Source organism: Manacus candei, unplaced genomic scaffold (genome assembly GCF_025592945.1).
Source record: "Manacus candei isolate 608988 ecotype Guabito, Panama unplaced genomic scaffold, ASM2559294v1 h1tg000099l, whole genome shotgun sequence".
Lineage (NCBI taxonomy): Eukaryota > Metazoa > Chordata > Aves > Passeriformes > Pipridae > Manacus > Manacus candei.
Window position 1 is genome coordinate 265,573 of NW_026138147.1, and position 14,329 is coordinate 279,901.

General features: G+C 50.8%; 1 protein-coding gene across 1 annotated transcript; it reads right to left on the reverse strand.

The window, feature by feature from the left end:
- Positions 1 to 5,907: 5,907 nt before the first annotated feature.
- Positions 5,908 to 7,047, reverse strand: LOC127461286 (olfactory receptor 6F1-like). Its single transcript, XM_051768965.1, has one exon. It carries the CDS (start codon positions 6,889 to 6,891, stop codon positions 5,908 to 5,910), a length of 984 nt encoding a protein of 327 aa, XP_051624925.1. The 5' UTR covers positions 6,892 to 7,047.
- Positions 7,048 to 14,329: the final 7,282 nt, after the last annotated feature.

Below are 14,329 nucleotides of genomic sequence, written 5' to 3' on the forward strand. Positions count from 1 at the left end.
GGTTTCCTCCTGAGACCCCCAAATCCCGCCGGACCCTCCCCAAACAAGGGCGGGAAGGGAAAGGGGTCCCGGAGGCGCTGCCCGCGCTCGCTGGGAGCACTTCTGTGCTGATGCTCCTTGGTTGTTGTGTCTGCAGGGACTGGAACAGGGATGTTTGTCCCAGGAAAGCGCTGCTCCATCTCCGAACCGCCCCTGCTCCTCTCACACCTTGTTCTCTCTCTTTGCCCAGCAGTCCCTGGGTGGCTCCAGAGCCCTCCGGCTGTGGGTGTGTGACACATTCACATCAGCCCCTGCTCTCCTGGGCTCCTACACACGCCAGCCATGAGCTGCTCCTCCGTGATCTTGCTGTCCCTTCATAAACAGATCTTTGAAAGTGTTGCTGATTTAGAAACTGAACCTCTCAAGGCCCTTCCCCATCTTCGTTGCCTCCTTTGGAAAATCTCTAAGGGCTCAATGTCTTTATTTTATTGTGTCCCCCCAGACTGCCCCAATGGTGCAGGTGAGGCCGCCCCAGGGCAGAGCAGAGCGGGACAATCCCCTCCCTGGCCTGGCCGTGCTGGGCCTGATGCCCCCAGGACAGGGTTGTCCCTCCTGGCTGCCAGGGCACTGCTGGCTCAGGGCCAACTGGCCACCCACCAGGACCCCCGAGGCCCTTTCCTGGCACTGCTCTCCAGCCTCTCATTCCCTGCTCTGTCTGTCCATCCGTGGTTGCCCCATCCTGGGGGCAGAATCCAACACTTCCCCCTGTTGAACTCCCTGTGGTTGGTGATTCCCAGCCCTCTGATCTGTCGAGGTCTCTCTGCAGGGCTTCCCTCTTCCATGAGACCCCTCAGTGTCCAAATGCTCCCTTTGTTCCATGAGGTTCCCAGAGTCCCTTTGGCTCCTTAAGACTGCAGTGTGACAATGTCCCCTTAATTCCATGAGTTTCTGAAATGTCTCAGGGCTCCTTTGGTTCCAAAAGGCCCTGCCATGTCAAAATGGCCCCTTACTTCCATGAGGTTCTGCAGTGGCCCAGTTTTCCTTTGCTTCCATGAGGCCCTACAGTGTCACAATGGACCCTTGATTCCAAGAGGTTCCAAAATATTTCAGGGTTCCTTTGGTTCCGTGGGGCCCACCAATGTCACAATGGCTCCTTGGCTCCATGACTTTCCATAGAGTCCCTGAGTTCCTTTGCTTCCATGAGGCCCTGCAGAGTCCCAGTGGCCCCTTGATTCCTTGAGGTTCTGAAATGTCACAATGGCCCCTTGATTCCTTGAGGTTCTGAAATGTCACAATGGCCCCTTGATTCCTTGAGGTTCTGAAATGTCACAATGGCCCCTTGATTCCATGAGGTTCTGAAATGTCACAATGGCCCCTTGATTCCATGAGGTTCCACACTGTCCCAAAATTGCTTGGGTTCCATGAGCCCTTGGAGTGTCACAGTGGACCCTGTTTCTCCAGGGGAAGAGGGACAGCACAAGACACACAGACACCAACTCTAAGGAACAAGTGTGTCATTTCTCCATAGTGCAAAAGAGCAAAGAATTACAAAAGGATAAGCTCAGTAATGCACCTCATCGTTCCTACAAAGAGTGCCTGGAGTGATGAGAAAAGATGCATCCTCAGTTCCCCTCATCCGTTCCCCTCAGCCAGGCCCGCACGGCAGCGGGGGAGCCCCGGTCACAGCCAAGGGTTGGAGAACCCCTCCTGGGGAAGGGAAATCCACTCGTAGGGGAGAGCTCCATCTCTGCTGGGAGGGGGTCCAGCTTTCCTGTGCTTGAATAAACAAGCTCACAGAGCTACGAGTGCAGAAAAACATCTGGCTCCCTTCTCCTCCTGGGTTCCACCCAAAGCCTGGCCAGGGCTTAAGGGGAAAACCAAGGGAGACTCCATGTGCACCATCTGCTGCCAAACGAGGCCAGACATGGACTGCCATGGCCTTGACCAGGATCTAAATACGGAAAGATAAATACATTCATATTTCACTAACAATCATATGTATTTTGTTAATGGACAAATACAAATATTTTTCACTAATGAGCGGATACAAATATATCTCACACGGATATAGTCCTGTCATACTACATGTTTCACTGATGATTCCACACAGTTTTAGCTAATGAGCGGATAAATATAACATTAAGTTGGAAGGTTCATCCAGAGGCCAACTTTGGCTCAGGGATGTTGTTCAGGCCTCAGTGCTTCAGCTGCAGAGCCTTGTGGAACCAAGGGGCCGTTGTGACACTGTGGGGCCTTGTGGAACCAAAGGGACCCTGTGATACTGTGGAACCTCATGGAGACAAAGGAACCCTGGGACACTGTGGAACCTCATGGAATCAAGGGGCCTTTGTGACATTGCAGGGCCTCTTGGAATCAAGGGGCCGTTGTGACATTGCAGGGCCTCTTGGAATCGAGGGGCCATTGTGACACTGTGGAACCCAAGGAACCCTGGGAAACTGTGGAACCTCATGGAATCATCAGGGCAATTGGGACACTGTGGAACCTCATGGAACAAAAGGGTTTCCTTGTGACACTGTGGGGCCACATGGAACCAAAGGGACCCTGTACCTGTGTCTGATGGACACTCGAGGCCCATTATCCTGGCTGATTATGGACTCTAATAGGCACCAACACAGGATCAGTTCCCCATGGACATTTCCCACATTCTGAACCACTCTTACCATTGTATAAGTTTGTTATTTTAGCTTCTCTAATGACCTTGGATGTTAAGTATATCCTCAACAGACAGAAAACTGGATGTATATCCAGACGTGAGACAAAAAACTGCTCAAGCAGAAGTGGGAAGGACTTTTGTCTCCCAACGTGGCTGTGGAAGCTCCGTGGGGAGACTCCCAAATTCCCTGTATGGGAATAAAACAGATCTGGACACAGAGGAACCCCCTGTCCTGGACAGTGCAGTGAGCAATGAATCTGCTGCAGGTAAAGCTGCAACAGAATCAGAACCTCTATAATGAAAAGCATTAAATGGTTTATCTTTTTCTGTTTACAGGACATTGTTTCTGGTATTTTTAACAGAAATATAATAATATTTAATATTTCATGGTTATTTATCCCCGGATTAGCCAGCCATCCTGACAAGACCTTGCAACTCACGATTTTAGAAGAAAGAATTCAGAGTGATGTCCCCTAAGGGCCACTCCCATACAACACACAGAGAGCAAATGCCACCTGACCCTTGGAAGAGAAACTCACCCCGAAAGCTAATGCAGGCTGTGACACTGATAACAAACAGCAGGAACTGCTGGATTTGTTCTGTTTCCCACTCCTTCAAATGAAAGCATTCCAATGATGGGACTTCCAACACCAAACATGGACCACTCCAATGGTCTCCCTCCAACTGGAATGATGCTCCTTTTGAAAGGAAAAGCAGCCCAACCTCCCATAGATCCACAAATCCTCTTCATGGTCACTCCCCTGGGGTTAAGTGAAAGAGAGAGATCTGCTTGTGTCGTAGTTTGAGACCCCTAAAATCCAGTTCTTGAGTCCAAGCCCCCCTCCCGCATCTCAACCCCGTGTGAGATGGGATTTCCAGACACCACACAAGACTCAATATGGGGGGAAAGGGGATTATATTACAATGCACTATACAAATAAATATTACAATACATCATATACAATCTTAACTCTCTCTCCTATAATAAATCAGTATTTACAATGGATCAATCTCTTCTCCCTCCAATAAAAGTCCAGAAGGGAAAAGGAAAGATCCTTTCCACTCTCAGAGCAGCAGTGTCTCTAGGGCAGCAGTCTCTCTTCTTCCATGCAGCAGCTGTAGCTGGATCTCTTCCCATTACACACAAGGGGGTCTCCTCTCCCCCCTCTCTTCCCTGGACTGTGACATCAGGGACAAGCTCGTCTCACCACGTCATATCACGAAGTGCATATCATCTGGGTGACGGTCCCTTTCCTCAGGGGATTTAAGCTCCCTTGAGTCAGAACATCTCGAGCAGCTTTCAGTTGAAAAGCCTTTGCCTCAAGAGTTCTCTCAGAGCTCCCCTGCTCTGTCTCAGGCTGCCAGCTTAGCAGCAGCAGCAGCAGCGGGGGGGCCAAGGTCACCCCCTCCACACTCTGTCTGGCCGTCCCGGTCCAGCTTCTGAGACGCCTGAGCTTCTCAGCTCCACTCTCCGGTGCGTGCTGCATTTTAGGACTTCCATCCAGTAGGAGTCCACCCCCTCCACTTAGGATAAGTCACAAAAGGGTTTTGGGGGGTTTGGTTTCAGTTCTAACCCCAAAACTCTCTCTCTCTCGTTCAGACAACTCTGTGTCTCTCTTCCTTGGCTGCAATGCCGGCTTTGCTGCTTCTTCAGTTCTTATCTCTTCTGGCTTTCTGCCCCTGCTCTCCAGTCAGTGCTGTTTCTGCCGCTGCTCCGGCTGCCCACTCACGGTGGAGAAAACTCCTTCAGCTTTCTAGTTACAGATACTCAGCCCAGTCCAACACTGTTCCAAGTTCCTGCAGCCCCAGCCGGGGCTGGGGGGGCCCAGCCCCCATCAGGGCTCCTGCCCCTTCTCCTCGTGGCTTTACAACATGGCCACTCCTCTCCAACGACCACAACTACAACCTTCTTTTCCTCTCTGGTTGTTGATATGTTTATATTTTGCAGGAGCGCTCATTGGTTCAACCCCAAGGGACCCCACCCCCTGGGGGATTACCATTCTTTTAACTCCAGGGGGAAAACTTTTGTTTCCCCCACCACAGTTTGCTATCTCATATAGTGGTTTATATCAATCTCTTCTTAATGCTTGTTTCTTTTGTAGGTTTGGATATAATTGCTTTAATATAATTGCTTTGATACAGTGCACTGTACTACTTTATGCTGTATTATACCCTACTAGTAGGTTTTTAGTCTTTACACTGTGTAGTAAATAATTCTGATTAAGAGTTTTCATCTGTTCACTTGTCTGTTCATTTGTCATAATAAATAATTCATTTTATATAAATACATCTGATCTGCCATCGTTAAAACCTGTGAGACAAAATTATTTAATCACACCTCTGTAATTCCTTAAATTTAAACTGTTGACACAGCCCAAGGCTAAGGCTGGATCCAGCCACACTCGGGCTCCTCTCTGAGAAGGCATTTAGAAAGCAAGGGGATCCTTTCTGTACCTCGTGACTCAACAGCAGGGCTTCTTTAATAACTTTGTGTGAGCCTTCCACTCCCCCCGTGCCAGCCCCGCGCCCACACACACGAACCCTGCAGTCCAGTCGCTCCAGTGGCTCCGTTGTCAGCACTATTGACACGGGGGCTGTTCAGGGCCCTGCTCCTCCTCCAGTTGCTGCACTCACACCCCCATGCTCACGAGCTCTTGCAGAGAGAATTGGCTCACACAGGAGTTGGAAGTTAAGTTTAATGAGAAGACAGAACAGACTGCACTGGTTGGGGTCCTCCCCTCAACTTCCCTCCAGTCCTGTGTTATCCAAAACTGCTCTTCCCCTGCATCCCATCATGTGTCCTACACTCCAAGGCAACAATCCCCCTAGGCCAAATGGGGATCTGCTCTCAGTGACTGAGGGGTTTCAGACCTGGACAACAGGGCTGATGGCTCTCCCAGGGCAGCCCTGGAAAGAGCTGGGACATGGGGTCCATTTCCCAGAGCCTGGCATTGGGGTTGTCACTTGCCACTGTTCCTCTGTGCTCTCTCTGTTTGGAGATGGATTCTTGGAGAGCTGATGGCCCTGCAGTGATGGAGCAGCCAGGGCAGAGCATTAACTGAGTTACTCCTCCTCCCACTGTTAGTGCCCTGTCTGTGTGTGCAGATGAGCTTCTTATCACTTAACCTGACACAAGCTGACAAGAGCACAAATCTCCTGAGGCATCCGTGTTTGGAGGTCACACACATATGCCCTGCTATTGTTTAACAGATGAGAGCAGATCCTTGGAATTTATGTCCAGAAATGCATCAGGATTAGGGGAAAAGCTTTGTTATTGTACTGGCAATGGATTTGTTCAGTGCCAGTATCACAGCCTTGTTCCTAAGGCTGTAGATGAAGGGATTTAAGAATGGGTACAGGACTGTGTTCAGCAAAGCTACAATTCTGTTGGTCTTCAAGGAAACATCTGCTGAAGGACACATGTAGAGAGCAAGGCAGCTCCCATATGCAATGGATAAGGTGATGAGATGGGAAGAGCAGGTGGTAAAAGCTTTCTTCCTCCCAGAGGCTGCTGGAAGCTGCAGAACACAGCAAAGGATGCACGTGTAAAATGCCAGAGTTAAACAGAAGGAACCCAGCACGACCCACGATAAGAAAACAGAGTCTATTTTCCAAAGCAGGCTGGTGTCAGAGCAGGACAGTTTGAATAAGGGGGAGTTGTCACAAAGGAAATGGGGGATCCTGTTGGAGCCACAGAAGGACAGCTGAGAGAGGAAGAGCAGGCGGTAGCTCAGGAGGGTGAAGCCGATGAGCCAGGCAGCAACAGCCAGGCAGAGGCAGAGCTGAGGCTCCCTGGTGGCAGCGTAGTGCAGGGGGTGGCAGATGGCAACCCAGCGGTCAAAGGCCATGACAACAAGCAGGACAAACTCTGTGCAGCCCAGGGCGAAATAGAAATAGGATTGGGCAAAGCAGCTGCTCAGCGAGATGGTTTTCTGATCAGAACTCAGGATGGCAAACAATTTGATGCTTGTGGAGGATGTAAACCAGATTTCCAGGAACGCCAGGTTGCTAATGAAAAAGTACATGGGGGTTTGCAGGTGGTGATCCACACACACGAGGAAAATGATGGTTGCATTCCCTGTCACTGTTGTCAGGTACATGAGCAGAAGGATCACAGAGAGAAACAGCTGCAGGCTTTGATCAAGCCCTGGGAAACCCTCTAGGATGAACTCAGTAACTGCTGTTTCATTTGCTGCTCCCATGCTGAATTTCAGTTCATCCTGCCGGGACAGGAACATGGCAAAGCCAAGTGTGATAATTTCACAGGCTGGACAAAATGTTCTGTCCTTCCCTCTCTGCTCCTTTCATTGCCTGCACTCTTCCTGTACAGCCCAGAGATCGTCCTTCAAGCAATTCTCACACCCTGATTTTTCTGTTTCACATTTCACTCAGAGTCCTCAGAGATTTTGCTGTCTTATTTCTACTTTGCCAAATACTCACAAAGAATTCTTTCACCAGAACAGAGGATTCTGAAGAGGTTGTTGGCTATTTCACCCCATTCCTGGGAAATCCCAGGCTCACTCAGACCTCTGGCAAACATCTGTCACACCTGTGTGCCAAAAGCCTCTCTTCTACTGCACAGATGCTAACCCATGAAATCACATCCACTCTGCATGTTTAAAGCTCTTGTCTCTACTTTTCAGTGTTGGCCTTTTGCACTGGGAATCCCTGAGAATCTGTTGATTCCAAAATAAGCAATATCAAGTATTTTGCAATCCCCTGCTTTCTGCCACAGCTTCTTGCTCTCTGGTTCTTCAGGAAAAGAGAGGGGAGAGCAGAATAGGGACCAAGTATAACTTGACTTTTTAGTACTCTAAATAATGACCAAAATTTTTTATGGATCCACACAGTGTGTCACAGAGTCCCACCTCACACCCGTCTGCACAAAAAGGCACTTGTTGCCATACAGTTGCTCGTTGCTATTGCTGTCAAATGTTCCAACCCAAATGCAGAGCAAGAGAACAGTGCCAGGAAGAGATTTGTAACCTCTCCTTTGCCTGCCAGTTTTAGACTGGGAGAACCCAGCCTCCAGAGCCTTCTCTTGTCTCCACTGACTACAGAGGGAGCCTGGAGAAAACAAGTTCCATAAGGGCCTGCAGTGGAGGAGATGAAACTCATTATTCAAGTCTCAAATCTCCGATTAATTAAGTTGTTATGCTTTTAAATGAAAATTCACAGTTCACAGAAAGAAGCATGAGAAAAAATGTGCAATAAAGACTGGCATTTTCCCTTTCATCTTTTGATTTTGTTTTTAGGCAGAGAGGAGCAGAGCACATGGCTCCAAAACCAGGGTGATTTGAAATGCCAGGGGGAGGAGAGGGGATGGTGGGTTTGAAGCAATGAAACAAAGCTGTGTTGATGTGCAGCCAGAGCACTGAAGTCATTAGTCCCCTGAGTGGTCCCAGTTCATTGTCCACATAGATGAGAGGAGAGACTGGTCTGAGAGAGCCCATCAGCTTGAAACCAAGGGATTGAATTCAGTCAAGACCCTTAAAAATTAACAAACTCCAAAAGGAGCAACAATTTTGAGTCACCTTCAAAATCAGCTGTTGGCCTGAACTGTGTGGGACCTGCCCAGGGACACCCTCCAGGGAAGTCCAGGCAGTCCTGGAGATGGGCAGATCCTGCTGTGCCCAGGCCTTTTCTGGGGCATAAATGTGGCGACTGCCGTCCTGGGGGGAGAGTCTGACGCTTCAGAGATCCCTGGAGCAGCTTCTGCTGCACAGCTGAGTAAACCTGAATGAATTGGAAGATGCTTACACATGCCAGAGGGGGTGTGCAGGACCACAGGTCAAGTGGATTATAAGAATTAATCAGAACAGTGGTGACCAAAGTCACACCTGATCCAATTGAAGACACTGGTGCAAGGGCCATTGCACAGGAAACTCTTCCAATCTGAGTTATCCCACAATTCAAGCAATCTTTTCCTTGAGAGCTCATCAAAAATAGAGAGGAAGAAAAAAAAAAGCGAGGAAGAAGGAGACATATAAAATGTGCTAATACCAACTGAGAAGAACCTCTGAGCAATGTTTCACCACTCAAACTGTTGGTAGAAAATGTGTTTGGGAAATGACTGCACAAAGAACATTCATGGTTCATCTGGGAAGGAAGACTTCTCCAGAGAGTACACAGAAGTCTTCATGTCAGAGGGCTCCACTATTTCCTAAAATCTACATTCAGGGCTTGAGTCAGCTGTTTGCAGAGAGGCCACCAGTGGCTCCAGCATTCTCTAGGGTAACTGAAGCCCTCATGTGGGACTGGGAAAAGTGTCCCAGGACCTACAGGAGCTCTTTTGGAGCACGAGCTGGAAGGCCTGAGCTGAGGCAGGTACCTCAGGAGCGGTGCAGGACTGCTGGGTGCACTGGGCAGGGACCAACAGCCCAGGAGCTCCTTGTCCTTCTGGGTGCCAGCTGTGAGGTCACTTCTGTCACAGGAACTGAGTAGCCCCCAGCTGATCTGTGGGAAGGCAAAGAGTCAGAAGTCATGAATGTCATCAGAAAGCTGCTCCCAACATGATGGCAGATTTGGGAAGGTCAAGGGGAACGGGGACAAGGGAGATGGGAGACTTGGCAAGGGAATAATGCTTGGTCAAGAGAGATGGAAGATTTGACCAGAGAAGGGCTGTTGGGAGATGTGATGGTCAGAGGTGTCTTGGGCACAGCAACCATGAAATGATGGAGTTTTCAGTTCTGGGTGAAGTAAGGAAGGGGTCAATAAAACCTCTACCTTGGACTTCTGGAGGGTGGACTTTGGCCTGTTCAGGACACTGAAATGGTTGAGACAGTCTCCTGCAAAACAGTCCTTAATAACAAAGAGGTCCAGGAAGGCTGGACCTACTCTAAGAAGGAAATCTTGAAGGCCCAGGAGCAGCCTGTCCATGTGTGCTGCAAGATGAGCCAGCAGGGAAGACGACTGGCCTGGCTGAGCAGGGACTGGGGGAATAAAAAGGGTTTATGACCTTTGGAAGAAGGGGCAGGCAGCTCAGGAAGAGTACAAGGATGTTGTTAGGCCATGTAGAGAGAAAATTAGAAAGGTAAAAGCTCAGCTAGAACTCAATCTGGCTACTTCTGTAAAGGGTAATAAAAAGGGTTTAATAATACATCATCAACAAAAGGAGGGCACAGGAAAATGTCCATCCTTTATTGGACACCGGGGGGAACACTGTCACCAAGGATGAGGAAAAGGCCAAGGCATTTAATGCCTTCTTTGCCTCAGTCTTTAACAGAAAGGCCTGTTATCCTCAGGACAACCAGCCCCCTGAGCTGGTAGACAAGGACAGGGAGCAGAATGGACCCTCTGTAATCCAGGAGGAAGCAGCTGGTGATCTGCTGAGCCACTGAGACACTCCCAAGTCTATGGGACCAGAAGGGATTCATCCAAGGGTGCTGAGGGAGCTGGAGGGAGAGCTCAGCAGAAACCCTCCACCATTTACCATCAGTCCTGGCTCACTAGGGAGGACCCGATGAGTGGAGGTGCTCATGTGATGCCCATCCACAAGAAGGGCCAGAAGGAGGATTGAAACAGGAGCCAGGCCTAGAAGAGTTAACTGAGATATCTTGGCCTGCTGAGAAACCCAATACCTGTTTTGCTGGAAGAACATTTTCGGAGCACTGGTTAATCTCATGTTCTGTTCTGGTCACTGGACCAAAGGCCTTATTATAGAAAGAATAGGAGTAGTACACACACAGTAATAAATTAGGTAACCCAGATGTTTGAATAAGATCTAGAAGGCCCAGAGCCAGGATTTTGCAAGCTTGAAGAATTCAGGTCACCTGACTGAAGAGGTCAAATTGAGGAAGACGTCCATGGCGACCACCAGAGGGATGAAGGCTTGGGGAGAAGCCCCCCACAGTAGAAGACTGGGCATGTCTGGAAAGACTCTGCCCAGAGACCAGCCTGCTTATTAATATGTATAATAAATGAGGTAACCCTGTATCTAAAGCGTATAAAATGGCTTAGTTTTGCACTTTCAAGTTGAGCAACTTTGTCCAGTGCGATCTGGCTTGCTCCCAAGGTTGAATAAACAAATACCTTGCTGCTTAAAGATAAAAGAATGTCTCTGAGCAGTCTTTGGGGCCGATTGTTCAGATTCACTGGTCACGTGCAAACAGGTGAGTGGTCAGTGCCCATCCCTGGCCATGCCCGGCAAGGGATCCCCACAGTCTGTCCCGTTTGCTTCATCCCTCCATTGCCAAGAACTTTTTAGGACAAGGGAACTCTGTGCTCTGGGTTTGGAGGGAGGTCCCAGTGCCACTTTCTGGAGTGGGATTGACAAATGATGGGGTCTTGTGTTCTCTGGGGGGCCAGACTCTGGTGAGACTGGTGTGTGTGCACATGAGACTGGTGTGGGTGTGGGTGGGTGTAACCACCAGTGAACATCAAACCGGAGCACCCACTGCCTAGATGAGACCTGGGAACCATCTCCTGGAGGGATCCACATGGGCTGGGTGTCCCTGTAGCTCTACATCTCCCCCTGAGGTGGCAGAGCACACCAACTGCCCATCCCTGTGTCCCTTTCTCCACTGGCTGTGCTTTGGTTTGGCCCAGAAACCTGCCGAGGTCCCTTCCAGGATGAGTCCCAGTGCACTGCCCTGCACCGTGGGCCTTCCCCTCCTGATCCAGCATCTGTGGGGCAGCAGAGCTGGGTCAGTGCAGGGACAGGGCTGGCTCTGACAGGGGCCATGAAGCCACTGCCAGGAGGTGACAGCAAGGACAGTTTGCAAAGAACAAATTTAGATAGGGTGCCTTTGTTGGAATCAAGGGGGTCATTGTGACACCAGAGAAAGTCAGGGAATCAATGAGCTGTTGTGACACTTCAGGGTCTCCTGGAACCAAAGGAAGCCTGGGACAGTTTGGAACCTCATGGACTCAAGGGCCTATTGAGACCCTGCGAAGCTCATGGAAGCAGAGGAATTCTGGGAGAGTGTGGAACTTCCTGGAATCAAAGGGCCATTGTGACACTGGAGGGCCTCATGGATCTGAAGGAAAGCTGGGAGACTGCAGAATCTCCTGGAATCAAGTGGCCTTTTTGCACTGAGGGGCCAGAACTGGACACAGCACTCCAGGTGGGGCCTCAGCAGTGCCCAGCACAGAGGGGCAATCAGTTCTCTGCTCCTGCTGGCCACACTCTTCTCCACAAAGGCCACGATGCCCTTGGCCTTCTTGCCCCCCTGGGCACACTCTGCCTCATATCCAGCTGCTGTCAAGCAGCACCCCCAAGTCCCTTCCTGCTGAGCAGCTCTCCAGCCCCTCTGCCCCCAGCCTGGAGCGTTCCAGGGGGTTGTTGGGACCCAAGGGCAGGGCCTGACACTTGGCCTTATTGATCCAGCCTGTCCAGATCCCTCTGCAGAGCCTTCCTGCCCTCCAGCACATCCACAATCACACCCAACTTCATGGTATCAACCAATGTACTGAGGGGGCACTTGATCCCCTCATCCAGATCAGCAAGAAGGATGTTAAACAGGAGCAGCCCCAACCCTGAGCCCTTGGGAACCCCACTAGTGACCGGCCCCAGCTGGATTTAGTTCCATCCCCCACCACTCTCTGAGCCATCAGCCACTTTGTCACCCAGCAAACAGTTCCCTGGGCAAGCCATGAGCAGCCAGTTTGTGCAGGAGGTGCTGGGGGAGATGGGCTCAAAGGCTTTCCTGAAGTCAGAAGAGACACATCCCCAGCCTTTCCCTCAGCTACTGACGGGGTCATTTTGTCAGAGGAGGAGACCAGGTTGGTCAGGCAGGACCTGCCTTTCCCAACCCCACACTGGCTGGGCCTGATCCCCTGGATGTCCTGCCCGTGCCGTGGGATGGTGCACTCGGGTGCATCCCTTCTGGGCCCAGGGCCTTGTGGGGGTGTCACTGGCAGGGCAGGTCACTGAGCATTTCCTGCTGGATTACAGGGGCTTCACTCAGCTCCCCATCACCAGCTTCCAGCCCTGGGCTCAGGGGATCCTGAGGACAAGTGGTTTTAGAAGTACAGACTGAGGCAAAGGAGGCAACAAGTCCCTCAGCCTTTTCCTCCTCCCCTGACACTGGGCTGCCCTCTCCACCCAGCAAGGGATGGAGACTCTCCTGAGCCCTCCTTTTGCTGCCCATGGATTCAGAGACACATTTTTTTGCTGTCTTTAAGTGCAATGGTCAAATTCTGTTCTGGTTTGCCCTTTTCCCTTTGAATTTTCTCCCTACATAACCTCACCACATCCTCGTAGTCCCCCCAAGTTTCCTGCCCCTCCTTCCAGGGGTGATAAACTCTCTTTTTTCCCTGAGTTCCAGCCGAAGTTCTCTGTTTAATCAAGTTGTGCCTTTTGCCTCCTGGCTTGTCTTAGGGCACATGGGCACAGCTCCTGGAGCTTTGAGATTTCCTTCTTAAAGCACCTCCAGCCTTCCTGGACTCCTTTGCCCTTCAGGATTGACTCCCAAGGGACTCCAGCAATCATTCTCCCAAACAGGCCAAAGTCTGCCTGCCGTCAGTCCAAGGTGTCAGTTCTGCTGCCCCCTCCTTCCTCCACCCAGAAAGGAAAACTCCAGCATTTTGGGGTCTCTGTGCCCGACGGCTCCGACCACCACCTCCCCCACCAGTCCCGGAATCATGGAATGGTTTGGCTTGGAAGGGACCTTAAAGAGCATCTCAGTCCGGCTGTGAAGCCGGGGGTGCAGCCAGGGGTGCCCAGGGCTGTGGGGCAGAGCAGGGTCCTGCAGCCCAGGGCGCTGTGCTGGGCAGGGACTCTGCTGCCTGCCAGGGGCAGCTCTCAGCCGGCCCGGGAGCTGCTGCCAGGGCTGGGGGAGAAGGGCTGTGGGCAAGGAGAAATCCCTTGGAGGTGAGGGCAGCATCCTTTGGATGCCGTGCTCTTGCAGGGTCAGACCTGCTCACAGCTCCAGATCCCCACAAGGTATTTTACAGGGAGGATTTGACCAAGCACACAAAGTCAGGGGCTTTGGGGAGGCACTGGGACATAGAAATTGTTCTCTCAGTTTAGGAAGAAGCACTTAAATGCAAAACCTTTTCCTCTCAGAGATGAAGAATTCAAGGACTCTCAGAATCAGACAGGATCCTGGGCAGTGCTGAGCTGTGGGGGGAAGTCACAGCCCCACGAAGCCCCTGAAGCTTGAGGGCTTTGAAGGATTACAGAGTGTTAGACCGTTTTCCATGAGAACAGTAAGGCTAACTAGATAGTTCCCATGGTCACAGCCTTGAGATATAAAGAGTACAAGGTCAAAGCAGTCTGGCTGAAGGCAGCTGCTGGATGCCTAAGTGTTTCTGCAAGAATATGTTTATATTCTATGTGTGAAAGTAGAAGCGAGCGAGCTCAGTAAAGGCTGTGCTCTGTGGATCCCCTGGGAGCAGGGACAGCACAAAGCCTTTCCCACGTGCCTCCCTCACCTGGCTGTGGTCTCCCTGTTTGTCAGCACTTGAACCTCCCTCCATCTCCTCCCCATCCCTGGATCTGGCCCTGTCAGTTCTGTACTCAGTGGTTCCTCCAGCACTGAACCCCCTCATCTACAGCCTGAGGAACCAGGAGTTCAAGGATGCTCAGAGAGAAATGATGACTGGATGCTTTCCAGGAGCAATCAAGTGCCTGTTTTCTGGGCTGTAGCATTCAGAATGGGTCTCACTAATGGCCCAGCCTTTCTGCTCAGGTTTTTTGTGGAGTTCATGGAGTTGTTCTCACAATAAGTTTCT

Coding starts and splice junctions, on each gene's coding strand:
- LOC127461286 (XM_051768965.1), bottom strand. CDS start 6,891: ATGTTCCTGTCCCGGCAGGATGAACTGAAATTCAGCATGGGAGCAGCA.